Here is a 12,416-nt window from a genome sequence, read left to right as displayed (position 1 = left end):
TAAACTCATGGGAGCTTGACCAGCTTGGACTGACCATCCAAGAATCTTTGACAGTGCCTGTGGGTGATGAGCTGGGCCCACCAAGTACCAGGGAAGAAGAGAGGCTTGCCTTCCTTTTCTAAGAGGTCTCTTCTCTTCTGGTGATGCTGTGGCTGCAAGCCATATCATACCATGGCTCCCATGGGGTTTTAGAGGGGTGTGACTGAAAAAAGGAGCAGGCTCCTCCCTCATTAGGGGAGCCCCCTTGGAGGCCAGAGGGGAGGACCTGGATGAGCTGCGACCACATGTGTTGATGGGGTTACTTGGCCATTGACATGTGGTGCTTTTCTTGTTGTTAACTTGCTGGGTTTTAACAACCCAGGCAGCCACCTTAGGTGATTGAGGGAGTTCGAATGTGGGACTTGGAATCAGGAAGAATCAGTTCGAATCTTGTTTCAGACACATAAGTAGCTTTGAACGTCTGTCTACCCCAGATCTCTCGTTTGTACAATGGAGATGATAATAATAAGCACCCACCTCCCAGAGCTATTAGAAAGCTCAAATGAGATAGTACATGTAAAGTGTTCTGCAAACCCTAGAGCCCTGTCTGATTGCGAAGTGAGAGGAGTTGGACCACTTCACAGCTTTCCTGAGGTACTTTTGTGATCTCTGGGATGCTGCATCTCCATCTTTGACCATCTTTGCTGGGTTTGTGATGGGATGTGATCACTGTCTTCTTCAGTAAAAGTCTTGCCTTCAGAGGGTGGGAGCACTGCTTCCCAACACTGTTATTTAGGACACTTTCAACTTCTCACACAAAGATTTAGTAATTAAAAAAATAAACTTCTGATTTAACTCCATTTTAGAATCCTTTCTCTCTTGTCTGTTCTTAAGTTAAAGTCTTCTTCATTTTGTCACCAAGTGTGCCAGCTTCTAAACTTAGCTTCTTTTGTGTCAGTTATGATGTCATTTAATCATCTGTGTGTTCATTTTGAAGCGTTGCAGATGGCTGGCCAGAACCGAATTCTGGGCCTTCCTATCACAAATCGCAATAGACCATGATACAGAGGTTTTCTAGAACTGTGCAGATCGGCCTGTGGCCACCTGGGAGCCTCTGGACATGACTATGCAGAGGAACTTGAAGGGCTAGAAGCTGGAGCCAATATTTACGCTGGAATTTCCACTTCATTTCTGAGACCTTTGTGGTTCTGAAGTGGAGGGAGGAGCTTAGTGCTGCCCCAAGTCTTAGGATCCCAGGCCTTCGTGGAGCAGATTCGGAGTTAGAGAGATGGAAGCCCAGCACCCTCATTTTATGTGTATGTGATGAAATGGAGGCCCACAGAGCAGATCCTTGGCCACATCCCAGGGCTTCCTACTTCTCCCAATACAGTAACTATGCAAAACAGTTCAAATCCTAAAATCCTCTTTCTCTGCCTGGGCGTCCCCTTCATGCCCACATGAGCCCTGCCGGTCTATTCTGAGGCCTGTTCAGACAGTGCTGAACATAGATCCCTGTAGGTATGATGAAGGCCCGCTACAAAGGGCAGTGGGTGATTCAGCTTTTCTCTCGGGGCTCCCACTAAAGAGGCCCTGTGGCGACTGGAGATCATGCCTTTTTGTGTTCTGAGTGTGAGGTTTGAAGCCCTGCTTGCACTGTAGAAAGCAGCAACTACAAGTTTGGGGACACGTTCTAGACAGGATCAGGACATAGACAAATGGAGCCATTCCAGATGGTTGGTTTTTGGATCTTTTATTATCTGTATCCTTGTCAGTTTCAAGAGGTGACAAAAGGGAAAGGGAATAAAATGACTTTTTTTCATTGATATGAAATTAAATATTATTCTGCTGAGTTGCCAGTTACCCTCTTATTTCTTACCAGAAAAATCTTTATAGAAAGAACTGCCTTGGTTATTGGCGGCTGTTTGGTATTTGGGATCTGACATTTTTTCCTTCTTCTATTCACAGTAGGTTGTTTGCTTTTGCTTTAACGACTTGTGATTTCATCAGTCTAGAGGGTTCCCTGTGAAGAGCCTCAACCCTGCAGATCGATCAGTACCTTCTCTGAAATTTGTAGCCATCAAAGCTGCTGGGGGCCACTGAGTGCTTCCTGACTCGCCTTTTAGGGGTCAGGTAGGACTTCAGCCCGGGGTTTCTGACTTCAAGACTACCTCTACCTCTGAGCATATGACTTCTGTTAATTTGAGGTTCTTTTGAACTAATTTAAACTGATTCTGTATTCGGTAAAAAGCTCATAGAAGATTATTTGCTGACTTGTAGCTAGAAATTAATCAGTTTATGTTTTGTCAGTATCATAAACCCAACTTCTGTTTTGAAAGCAAAATACAGTTTGTTTTTGATCAAGTATTCCAAATAGCTTTTGACAAATTTTGAAATATTAATGAACAGATTTAGATGTTTTAACATCTTTTGAAAATATAAAAAAATTTTTAAACTTAGGGAAACCATGTCTGGTACAATTATGAGATATGCAGAAAGCAAAACACAGCTGGTGTTTTCTTTTTGGTTAAATCTGTAACAAATCATTTAAGCAAAAATAATAATATTTTTAAATTGGTCCTTTTTAGATTGACCTGTTGATACACACAGCCACAAAACTTTAGAGTTCCCTTAGCATCTTAATACCAGCTGTTGGGTGTAAATCAGGTTAGCTGATTTACCCAGCTGGAAAACAACCAGAAAACAATCTAGTGAGCATAGAGAAATTGATGGCTATGTCTCTTGATAGGACTAATTGCTAGTTTCTAATTTCAGTTTATTATCCTTTCCTTGAGCTTTTAAAATTTTTGATTCCATATTTTTATATCTGACATAATAACACAAGACCTTCCAGACTTCTGAAAATGATTTCAGAAGCATTCTTTCCAGTTGTCTGTGCTTCTCCGACAGGAAGATTAACATAAGCTCAAGTATGGTTTATTGCAGTTGGCTGCTGGGTGGCTTCCCAGCCTCCTCTCTCTTTGTGTCTCTGTCTCTCTGTCTGTCTGTCTGTCTCTCTCTGTCTCTCTCTCTCTCTCACACACACACACACACACACACACACACACACACACTCACACACTCTTACCCCCCCGCACATCCATACAAACCACACACACATCCACATACACCACACACACATACATACATACACACAGAGCACATACACCCACATACTCATACTCACATACACACACACACACACACACACACACACACTCACATACCACACCATACCACAGCACACACTCACCATCACCACACATATGCTCCATTGTCTCTCTACCACCTCTAGCATCAAATATAAAATCCTTTTCAAGTCTTTTAGAACTTGCCCCTTCCTTCAGGTCCCCACCCTGCCTCCGTCTGAGCAGTGACATCAGCCTCCTTGCTGTTCCTTGTGTAAGGTGCTGCATCTCCTGACTTCCTGCCTTTTCCTGGCTGTCCTCCATGCCTGTGTCCTCATCTCTGCCTTCTGGCTTTCTCGGCTTCCTTCAGACCCCAGCTAAAATCTCCCTTCCTGCACTGAACCTTTCTCAGCCCCTCTTCATGCCCATGCCCTCTCTCTCTGGCCTGTCTCCAGGTTGTCCTGTCTACCTCTGGTTCTTTGGGTGTGGTCTCCGCCATTAGACTGAGAGCAGGGAAAATGGCAAAAGAGTTAATAGTCATATTGAATTAGTCAGTATGCTGTGAGTGCAGTGTTTCAGGACTTGCTCACAGCTATACCAGAAGAACATTGGTATTTTTATAAACTCTGTGTGTGTGTGTATGTGTGTGTGTGTGTGTGTGTGAGAGAGAGAGAGAGAGAGAGACAGAGAGAGACAGAGAGAATGCAGTCTGGGATTGTTAAAAGTGGCGTACTTGTTCCCATGCAATGTGAAAAGACCCAAAGGATAGGGTTACCTGGTATATGAGGTAGTTTTTGCATCATTTCCCCTCCCCCCCAGAGTTTTTGGTAGGACATGTGAAAGAAGCCTCTCCCCCCCACAACCCCTTTTCCCCCTATTTCCCAGCAACTACCTGCTTTTGGATTTGGGGAAATCTCGTTATCCTGCAAGATGGAATCTGCCTGGTCCTCACATCTCATCCATTCCCTCTGCCTCCCTCCCCCATCTTTGAGCCCCCTTTCTAGAGGGCAGGGCCACTTCTGGGGTTCTGTTAAAGAGGGAGGCTCAGCACAGTCTTCTCATTTCTCACCACCCCCACTGCTTTGGAACATCACTGGACTTCTCCAACATGTAGCTTCCTTTTGTATCTTATCTCCCCCAGTAGATTGTAAGCTTCTGGGGGGCAAGAGGAGAGGCATTTGTATCCCCAGCACTTAGCACAGTGCCTGGCATTTACTAGGTCCTTAATAAATGTTGATTGACTGACTGACCAAATCATACAAGATAATATATGCATAGTTGCTACCTGTATCAGTGGGAAATCATGGGATCATAGATTCAGGTGGAAGGGACCTGAAAAGTCATCTAATTACTTGAGAATTGAGGAAACAGAGATGCAGACTGATTAAATAATTGGCCCATGGTCACAGCTGTAGCTACACAATTAGTGTTGGGGTCCAGGGCCCCATTGCTCCATGCTCAGAGTTCTGTTCTTGTCACCCACCTTATACCTTATGAGTTCTGTACAATGAATCTTCCCTGGGCGAAGTCGGAGGCACCACCCCCTTCAATAATGAGATCGCACAGAGCCACTGAAGAACCCTGCCAGGTGCAGCAGAAAGGACAAGGGGACTGTGGGGTTGGCCTTTGTAGTGACCTCTTTTAACAGAGCTTACCTGAAGGAGTCAAACTCATTCCCTCTTTGTGAACTCGTAATCAGTCAGCCAGTCAGTCAGTAAATATTGATTAAGTGCCTACTGTGTTCTGGACACTATGCTAAGTGCTGGGGAAATTCTTGGCTTCCCTTGAAAAGTATATATATAAAACAAAGGCTTCAAATTCAAAAAGGGATGGAAAATTAGAAAGGGAAGGAAGTGATGGGAAATGGAAGGAAAACTGTGCCATTCCAGTAAGGAATGATGCCAAGTTCCTCTGGACTTTGGGAGAAATGTTCATGGTAGGCCGTGAATGTCCCAGATACGCTGGAGACACCAAGGGGGCGAGTTGTTGCTTGGGGGACGGTTACATTGCTAGTGGATTTTCATGTTATTGGAAAATCTTTCTGGGTTTTGGGAAGATTTGACATTAGACACAGAACATAAAATCTTAAAGAAAATTGCATATAAACATAAGAATAATTTTTTAAATGTTTATTAAATTTCAGTTAACTGTATTTATAAAGCTGCCCACCATTCTCCTGTTGCCTCTCCCTTCCACATACACCTTGGAAAAAGCAACAGTTTGACATTTGTGTGTTGGTATTACTTTGTAATGTGAAAAATCTTGGTAGGTTGTCATTTATCCAAATGTGCAGTGTTGTTGTTTTGCAGTTGTGTTAATATTATAAGCTCCGTTGTCATGGAGGCAAGTCTCTGAAGGCGGCTTGAAGTGTTTCCATGGTGTCACCATGGATAGTCACATGGGCCAGATTTTTATCTTTGGAGATGGCTTTATTAAAAGATGCAGCTGGAGTGGGGGACAATTATGATGATGTTGATATTCATTATTGGCTTATTAATGAAGGAGTCAAGCTAGGATTTGTCTACATAAAAATCCTTCTGCTGAATCCTGTGGTAGAATATATGCCCATGTGTCATGGAGTTCCTTCTGTAGTCTATTTGGCATTCAGCAAAAGTAAAATCTTCAACAAGATTATAGATATATTTTTACCACAATGTTTATTTCTTCCTCTTTTTCCTTGGATTTCATAGCACTCTCAATTATGTTGTAGAAGCTGCTTCTTAGAATCCAGTCTGTTCCAACCTCTTTCCTGTGCCCATCACTCCTGAGTGTTGTGCCTCTAAGGACAGAGGTGTGGGCTGCAGGCAGGGTGGCTCAAGGAGGAGGCCAGGTGATAGCTAATTAGAGCATTCCCATGAAGTATTTGTTGTTGACATTTCTGCTGTTTAGTAATAGATCATGCTTTATATAAATAAGCCTGGTGTGACAGCCAGTCTTTGATGTGGCCAATAGGGTGTTAACACATACTGTTAGAAGACACAATGTGCTAAGCTCTGCTTCTGTTTAGGCCAGTTGGAAAGATTGTTGGAGTGAATGTGTGTTGACTTGTGGCCACAGAGATGTGGGACTCTCTGCTTTAAGAAGGCTCTTGTGCAGCAGGATTCTTGGGTTATCAGAGCAGCTGATGTAGCTAGAGTACCTATAATGCACGAAGGTAGACATGAATTTAATTAATGAATTTAGATCTTCTAAATCAGATCATAAGATTGTAATTTTAGAGTGTCACAAAGCTACTTTGTGGGATCTGGGAACGTTTTGGGACATTTTTTTTTAAAATGGAAAAAGGGCGAGGAATAAATGTTTATACAACTATTATATGCTAAGCCCTTTACAAATATTGTCTCATGTGATTCTCACAACAACCTTGCAGGGTAGGTGCTATTATTATCTCCATTTTACAGTTGAGGAAACTGAGGCAAACAGGTCAAATGACTTGCCCAAGGTCACACAGCTGTTAAGGATCTGAGACCAGATTTGAACTGAGGTCTTTCCGACTCCAGGCTCAGTGCCAGAGTTCGAGTCCGTAAACATTTATTGCGTGCCTACTATGTGCCAGGAACTCTGCTAAGCACTGAGAATACAAAGAAAGGCACAAGACAGCCTTTGCCCTCGAAGTCACGGGGGCCAGAGGGAGAGTCAGGTCGCAGCCAGAGTGGGAAAGGCTCTGAGGAAGGGAGCTGATGTCACGTGGCCCAATGAGGAGTGTCTGGAGATGGAGAAGTCCCGGAAAGTTGCCTGTGGGAGATGAGGAAGAGAATCCTCTAAGGACTTGGGAGGGGCTCTCCAGCGTCTGCCTTCCACCTTCCTCTACCCAAGGGAAGGGCCCCGTTCATGGCAGCCTTGATGCCAGACATCGCTGGCATTTCAGGGTGATTGGCTTCTCTGCCTTGCACACACTGTTCTGAAAAGGGGTCCAGAGGCTTTGTCAGATGACCTAAAGAGCCCCCTGATCTAATCCAGGACTGAGGCAGAGACTAAATGACTTGCACAAGGCCACTAAGTGGCACAATGGAGGGAACACCAGACCTGGAGTCAGGAAGACCTGAGTTCAAATCCAGCCTCGGCCACTCACTAGTCACTAGTGGGCAAGGCACGGAACCTCAGTCTGCTTTGCATCCTTTGTTGTAAAATGGGGATCAGTCACGGCCCCTCCCCACCAGGGTTGTTGTGAGGATCCAGCGAGAAACTCTTTGGATGTGCTCTCTCTCAGTGCTGCTGATGACAATGCCAGTGCCCCCACCGCCTTGGGAAGGCTTTGAAGGCCAGCTTTGCGACTCCCAGGTCAGCTGTCTTTCTGTTCCATCTTGCCACGTCTTTGTCACCTGCTTTTCTAATGCTTAGTTGATACATCATTGATTATAGATGCTGAAATTGACATGTGCAATTTTGAGTTTATTTTAGAAGTGATAAAAAGTACGATATCTTTTCATTGTCCTAGAAACCATAATCACAGCTCTGTTGTATCCATCACCGCAATTGTTCTTTGTCATTTGGAATTCTGAAAATGAGAAAAATGTACTTTGCTTCTATTGGTTTAAAATGAGTTAAAAATTTTACATTTTACCAAAGACTGCTGTTTCTTTACTTTGATTTCCTAGCAGATTTGATTGTAGCAGGAAACAGAGCTGTGATTTCATTGGTTTAGGCACCTTCCCTTGAGGAAATTCCCTTTGACAAAAGTGCAAGGCAGAGCTTGGGCCCTGGTCTTCCTGGCTCAGAGACTTCCTCTCTGACCACTAAGTCATGTTGCCCAGCAGATCGAAATTTGTACTGAACTACGAAAGTCACCACCTTTGACAAGAAGTATTTCTTACAGAAAATGAAATCTATGTAAGCAAAGAAAATTTTGGAAAGGCCAAATGCAGCAGCCTTGAGCTAGGCCTTCTGGGATCCATTTGAAGGAAGGAAGAATTTGTAGCTTAGGAAACAAGCATCCTCGAGGGAGCTTCAGATGCATGATTAGCTATGTTCTCTGAGGCCCCAGAGGCAGAAGGATGAGGGGGGACCAAGGAGCCACTTTCTGTCTCCGACCAGATGCTAGGTGACCCCTGATTTTTTAAAAATGTAGAGCAGATTTGATTTGATTTGATAAAAATGCAAAGGACAGAGGACTGACTTCCTGAGCCCATGCATTATCAAAACAATTTGCCTACCCTGTTTGCTGGCGATTCTTCTCGTCCAGGTCCCATGTTGTTCTGTGGCCGGGTCTGCTGTCGTCCTAGCCACTTCGGAGCCCAGATCACAGGCCCCTGCACACAGTGTGTGTCCAAAGGATCCTCGTTGGGGCAGTCGTGGTGGCGACGGCTGCCACAGCTGGTTGAGCCTCTCTGCCCTTTGTCCTCAGGATAGGTCTGGCTCCTTTCGGCTTCCCCTTGTGCCATACAAAGTGGCGCTCGCATGTGTGGTGGGCAGGTGCTCTCTCCCATTGAGGAGGACCTGGCCTGGCCTGGATCTGGAAATGTCTGTGTGTCGCCATATCCAGGAATGCCTGAAGGACCTCGTACTCTACAGGGATTTCCTCCTTTTCCCTTTGGTTGTTTGTCAGGGTGGCAGAGAATGCAGCTCCCCACCTCACCATTTGTGGAAGTTGCTCTTGCCCATGGTTATCAGCCACCTAACCCTAATTACTCACTCATGACCTTTTCGTAGTCCTCATCCTGCTTGACCTCTTTGTCATATCGGGTGGGTTGTGATCACTCTCATCCTCCTGGACAGTTTCCTTTCCCTTCATTTTCATGGAATTGCTGTCATCTGCTTCTGTACCTATTGTTCCTTCTCAGTTTCCCTTGCAAGATTATTGTCTACATCCTGCCCCAGTATGGTTTGAGTGCCAACTTTAGAAAGGCAAAAAGCAATCTCTCTCTCTCTTCTGCTCTATAGCCCTTTTCTCTCAATGCTTTCTCTTAGTCATCTTGCTGCCAGGTTTTCGCTGTCACCTCCGTGCCCCTCCCAAGCTCCAGTCCCATATCACCAGTTAGCTCCGTGTTCGATAGTTCCAGTTGGATATCCCCGAGGCATCTCAAGATCACCAGGGCTAAATTGGACTACTACTGTCTTTTCCCCCAAAGCTGGCTGTTAGCGGAAATTGTCTTGTAGCCTTCCATTCGCCCCCGGTTCCTAATCTTGGAGCCATCACATGCCAAGTCTTGCTGAATCTAGTTTGTGACATTTGTCGCAATCCACCCTACCCTCTCCACCCACGTGGTCACTGCCCTGGGCCAGGCCTTAAGTGGGAGTTCACCTTTCCCTTAGACATTGGGTCGCTAACTTTCTCTAGTTTAGTCTCCATGTGACAACCAAAATCTTCTTCATCCAGATTGCTGTGACCTTGTCACTCCTGGCTTCAGTTTACCTTTCCAGACATCTTAGGTTACTCTGATACATGTTCCTTCCTAGGCAGACTGGCCAGTACCGGCTTTATCCATTTTTCACCTCACTGTCTTTCGTGTGTCTGCCATGTACACCTTCCAGCCCCTGCACCTAAGCACAGGGTAGGAGCTACACAAGGGTGGGGGAAAGAGTGTCTGCACCAAGGAAATCATCGTCATTCAAGTGGCAGCGTTCAGTTGGACATGTACTACAAGATGTGGGAGCTCCAAATCACTCGAGGCCAAAAAAGAGGCTGTGGGACTGGATTTCCCAAATGATACTCAAAAACAGAATCTGCTGAAGTGTTTCAGGGAAGTTAAATGCCAGTACAAATATATTGGAATCACATCTAAAAGTTTTTAAGAAAACTACTATGTGAAGATTGTATTGAGGATTATCTAATATGAAATGTTAAAATAAACAGTGTGTGTGTGTGTGTGTGTGTGTGTGTGTATGTGTGTGTCATAGGCTGCTTACTTGTCATTTGTTGCAGTGGCCAGCAGTGTTACAGGGAAGCCCCAACTGATTTCTACTTAGAGATCCTTGGATGTTGTAACACTGTACTCATTTGCTAATTTGCATTCTCTGAGGGCACAGTTGAACAGGAGCATGTAGGCCGGCCAGTTTGGCCTGCACATCAGGTGTGTGGAGGTGTGGGGCGGGGGGTGGGGGGGTGGACAGCAAGTGTCTCCTGGCCTCAGCTTCCCTCTGGCTGGATTGCTCATGAGGACTGACTTGCAGGCATTGTTGTGAGAGCTGCCAGCTGTGGGCTCCGCCTGGCTCAGGGGCTGGGGCTCTGTCTGGGGGCAAGTGTCACCTGCTATGTCTGCCTGTTTGCTTTATTCCATGTGTCTTGTCCTTCCTGACTCTTTGTTCTTGATGATTTTTAGCCGACAGAAGCTGCGCCTCCCTCTCCTCCCATTGTCCCTGTGGTCCCTGTCCTGCCGGTCTCTGCTGAGAATACTGTCATCCCGTCCACGGCACCACAGGTTTTTATTCTTTTTTTTCCTCCGTATTTTCTTTCTCTCCCTGCCTCCTTCAATATTTGGTTCCTTTGAGCCTTCAGTTTACTTAGAGCATCAGTAGTTGTACTTTAAAGACATTGCACACTTACGCTGAGTGACCTTTTGTCACATTCTGAATGACCTCCCCAGCGGGCTTCTTTTAGGCAAGCTTCACGTCTTCTTGGAGACATTAAAAGCCTGCTGAATGCTTTGCCATCTCACTGAATTGAGTACAGCATGTTAAGATAAAGAGCATTGTGCAGCCCCGTGAGCTGCTTGCTGTATTTTGTTGAAAAATTCTCTTGCCTTGGTAATGTTGTTGGGTTTTGGGGTTTTTTAAATTTTTACCTTAATTGGTTCTTGCTTTAGCTTGAGAAATTAGGCAGTTAATTGACATAAAAGTACTAAAGGTGTTTCACTTTGAAATACATTTTCATATGGTATATTAAGACCAAATGTCAAAATTCAGTTTTCCCCACTGAGTTCATTAGCACATCTTTATTGGGGTGGTGTTATTTTCCATCTTTCTGGCATTTGTCTGTTTTGCAAAGGGCAAATTATACTTGTCAGAAATAATCCTGCTGTTATTCAGTGTCATTCAGTAGAACGAATGAAAGAGGATTTCATCCATGGTTAGTTCCCGAACCGAATCCTTCGGAAAGAACTGCCACATGCTGACTGGCATTCTGAACCAGCATGGGAAGTGAATCTCTACCTGTATCTCTTCCCTGCCTCACCACCCTTCATGATAGGCTGTCACCACACAGCACAGGGCCTGAAGGAAAGGCCGGCTATGAGCAAGAAGGAATTAACTGAGATTTGGCTTCTTTATTGCTTCATTCTAAAAGAAATCATTAGAAATTAAATCATTGTAAAACCTTAGAGAACAGAGCTAGTGAGCTGAGTCAAGGCAAACCTTTTCTGTTCAGAGTAGATCGATTGAATCTGTAAATAAAAGATAGTCTGGAGTAAGTAGGTGAGACTGTTCATGGTATTGTCATCATTTTAAAATCTTCTAAGGCACTGAGGTTTGGCAGCACAACATCGTATGAAAGAAGAAATTGTGCAAGTGCGGTTGTTTTACTTTGTTATTTCTATATGAGGACTACTTTCAGAGTCAGCTCCTCTGAGCTAGCAGCCTGGCCAGCAAGGCATCCTCCCGGCCTCTCTGCTGAGCTCATCCTCTTCCCTCACAACTTGACTCAGGCTCCCATTCTCCTTTGCCCAGACTTCGTCAGCAGCCTTCTCCTGGGCTTCGCTGACTCCAGTCTCTCATCTCTCTGGCCTGTCCTTTCCACTGCTGCCAAGGTTGTATTCTCTAAGTGTAGATCTGACTGTGTGACTTTTCCTAGTCTGCTTGTATCTCTCTCTCTGTTGTGCTAGAGTAAAATCGGAACTCTTGCTTAGCTTTTAAAGCCTTTCTTTTCTTGGCCTCAGTCTTTCTTTGCATCCTTAGTGCACATTCCTCCCCTGGCATCTGTGCTGCAGCTAGCCAGACCAACCTCACCTCTGTTTGTCCCACATAAATCCTCCAACTCCTCTCTCCAGTTTTTGTGCTAGCCGTGCTCCGTATCTGGGATGGACTCCCTACTTACCTTGACCTCCGACTCAGAGAGGCCCTCTCTTCCTTTACTATGCAGCTGGAGCTCCACTTAGTGATGCCTTTCCTGGACCCCCTTCTGCTCATACCCTCCATCTCAGACTCCCTGGGGTTTCACTATTCAGGATAGGTTTGTATTTGTGCCATCAGACAGAATATCCCAAGAGATGCCCAGGCTTAAAACTACCCCAGGATTCTGGAGACACACTGTCTATGCATCTTTCTTTGTCTCTGTCTCTCCCTCTCTTCCTTCCCCCCTTCTCTCTCTGTGTCTCTGTCTGTGTCTGTCTGCTGTCTCTTTCTGTCTCTCTCTGGCTTTCTCTCTCTACATATGTATAT

General features: G+C 45.0%; 1 protein-coding gene across 12 annotated transcripts in view; it reads left to right on the top strand.

The window, feature by feature from the left end:
- The window catches only part of DLG1 (discs large MAGUK scaffold protein 1), a 223,123-nt gene that overhangs the window by 123,198 nt on the left and 87,509 nt on the right, over positions 1–12,416 (top strand). For 8 of the 12 annotated variants that reach the window (XM_020964824.2, XM_078147262.1, XM_020964826.2 and 5 more), the window contains one exon: positions 10,364–10,462. The exons of the other annotated variants lie outside the window; for them this stretch is intronic. In XM_020964824.2, the coding sequence (XP_020820483.1) occupies positions 10,364–10,462 (99 nt within the window). The remainder of the gene's footprint in view (positions 1–10,363; positions 10,463–12,416) is intronic. 12 annotated transcript variants of the gene reach the window in all.

This window comes from Phascolarctos cinereus, unplaced genomic scaffold (genome assembly GCF_003287225.1).
Source record: "Phascolarctos cinereus isolate Bilbo 61053 unplaced genomic scaffold, phaCin_HiC Scaffold_7;HRSCAF=346, whole genome shotgun sequence".
Classification (NCBI taxonomy): Eukaryota; Metazoa; Chordata; class Mammalia; order Diprotodontia; family Phascolarctidae; genus Phascolarctos; species Phascolarctos cinereus.
The sequence above is the reverse complement of the archived record's forward strand: the minus strand, read 5'-3'. Positions and strand labels throughout refer to the sequence as shown.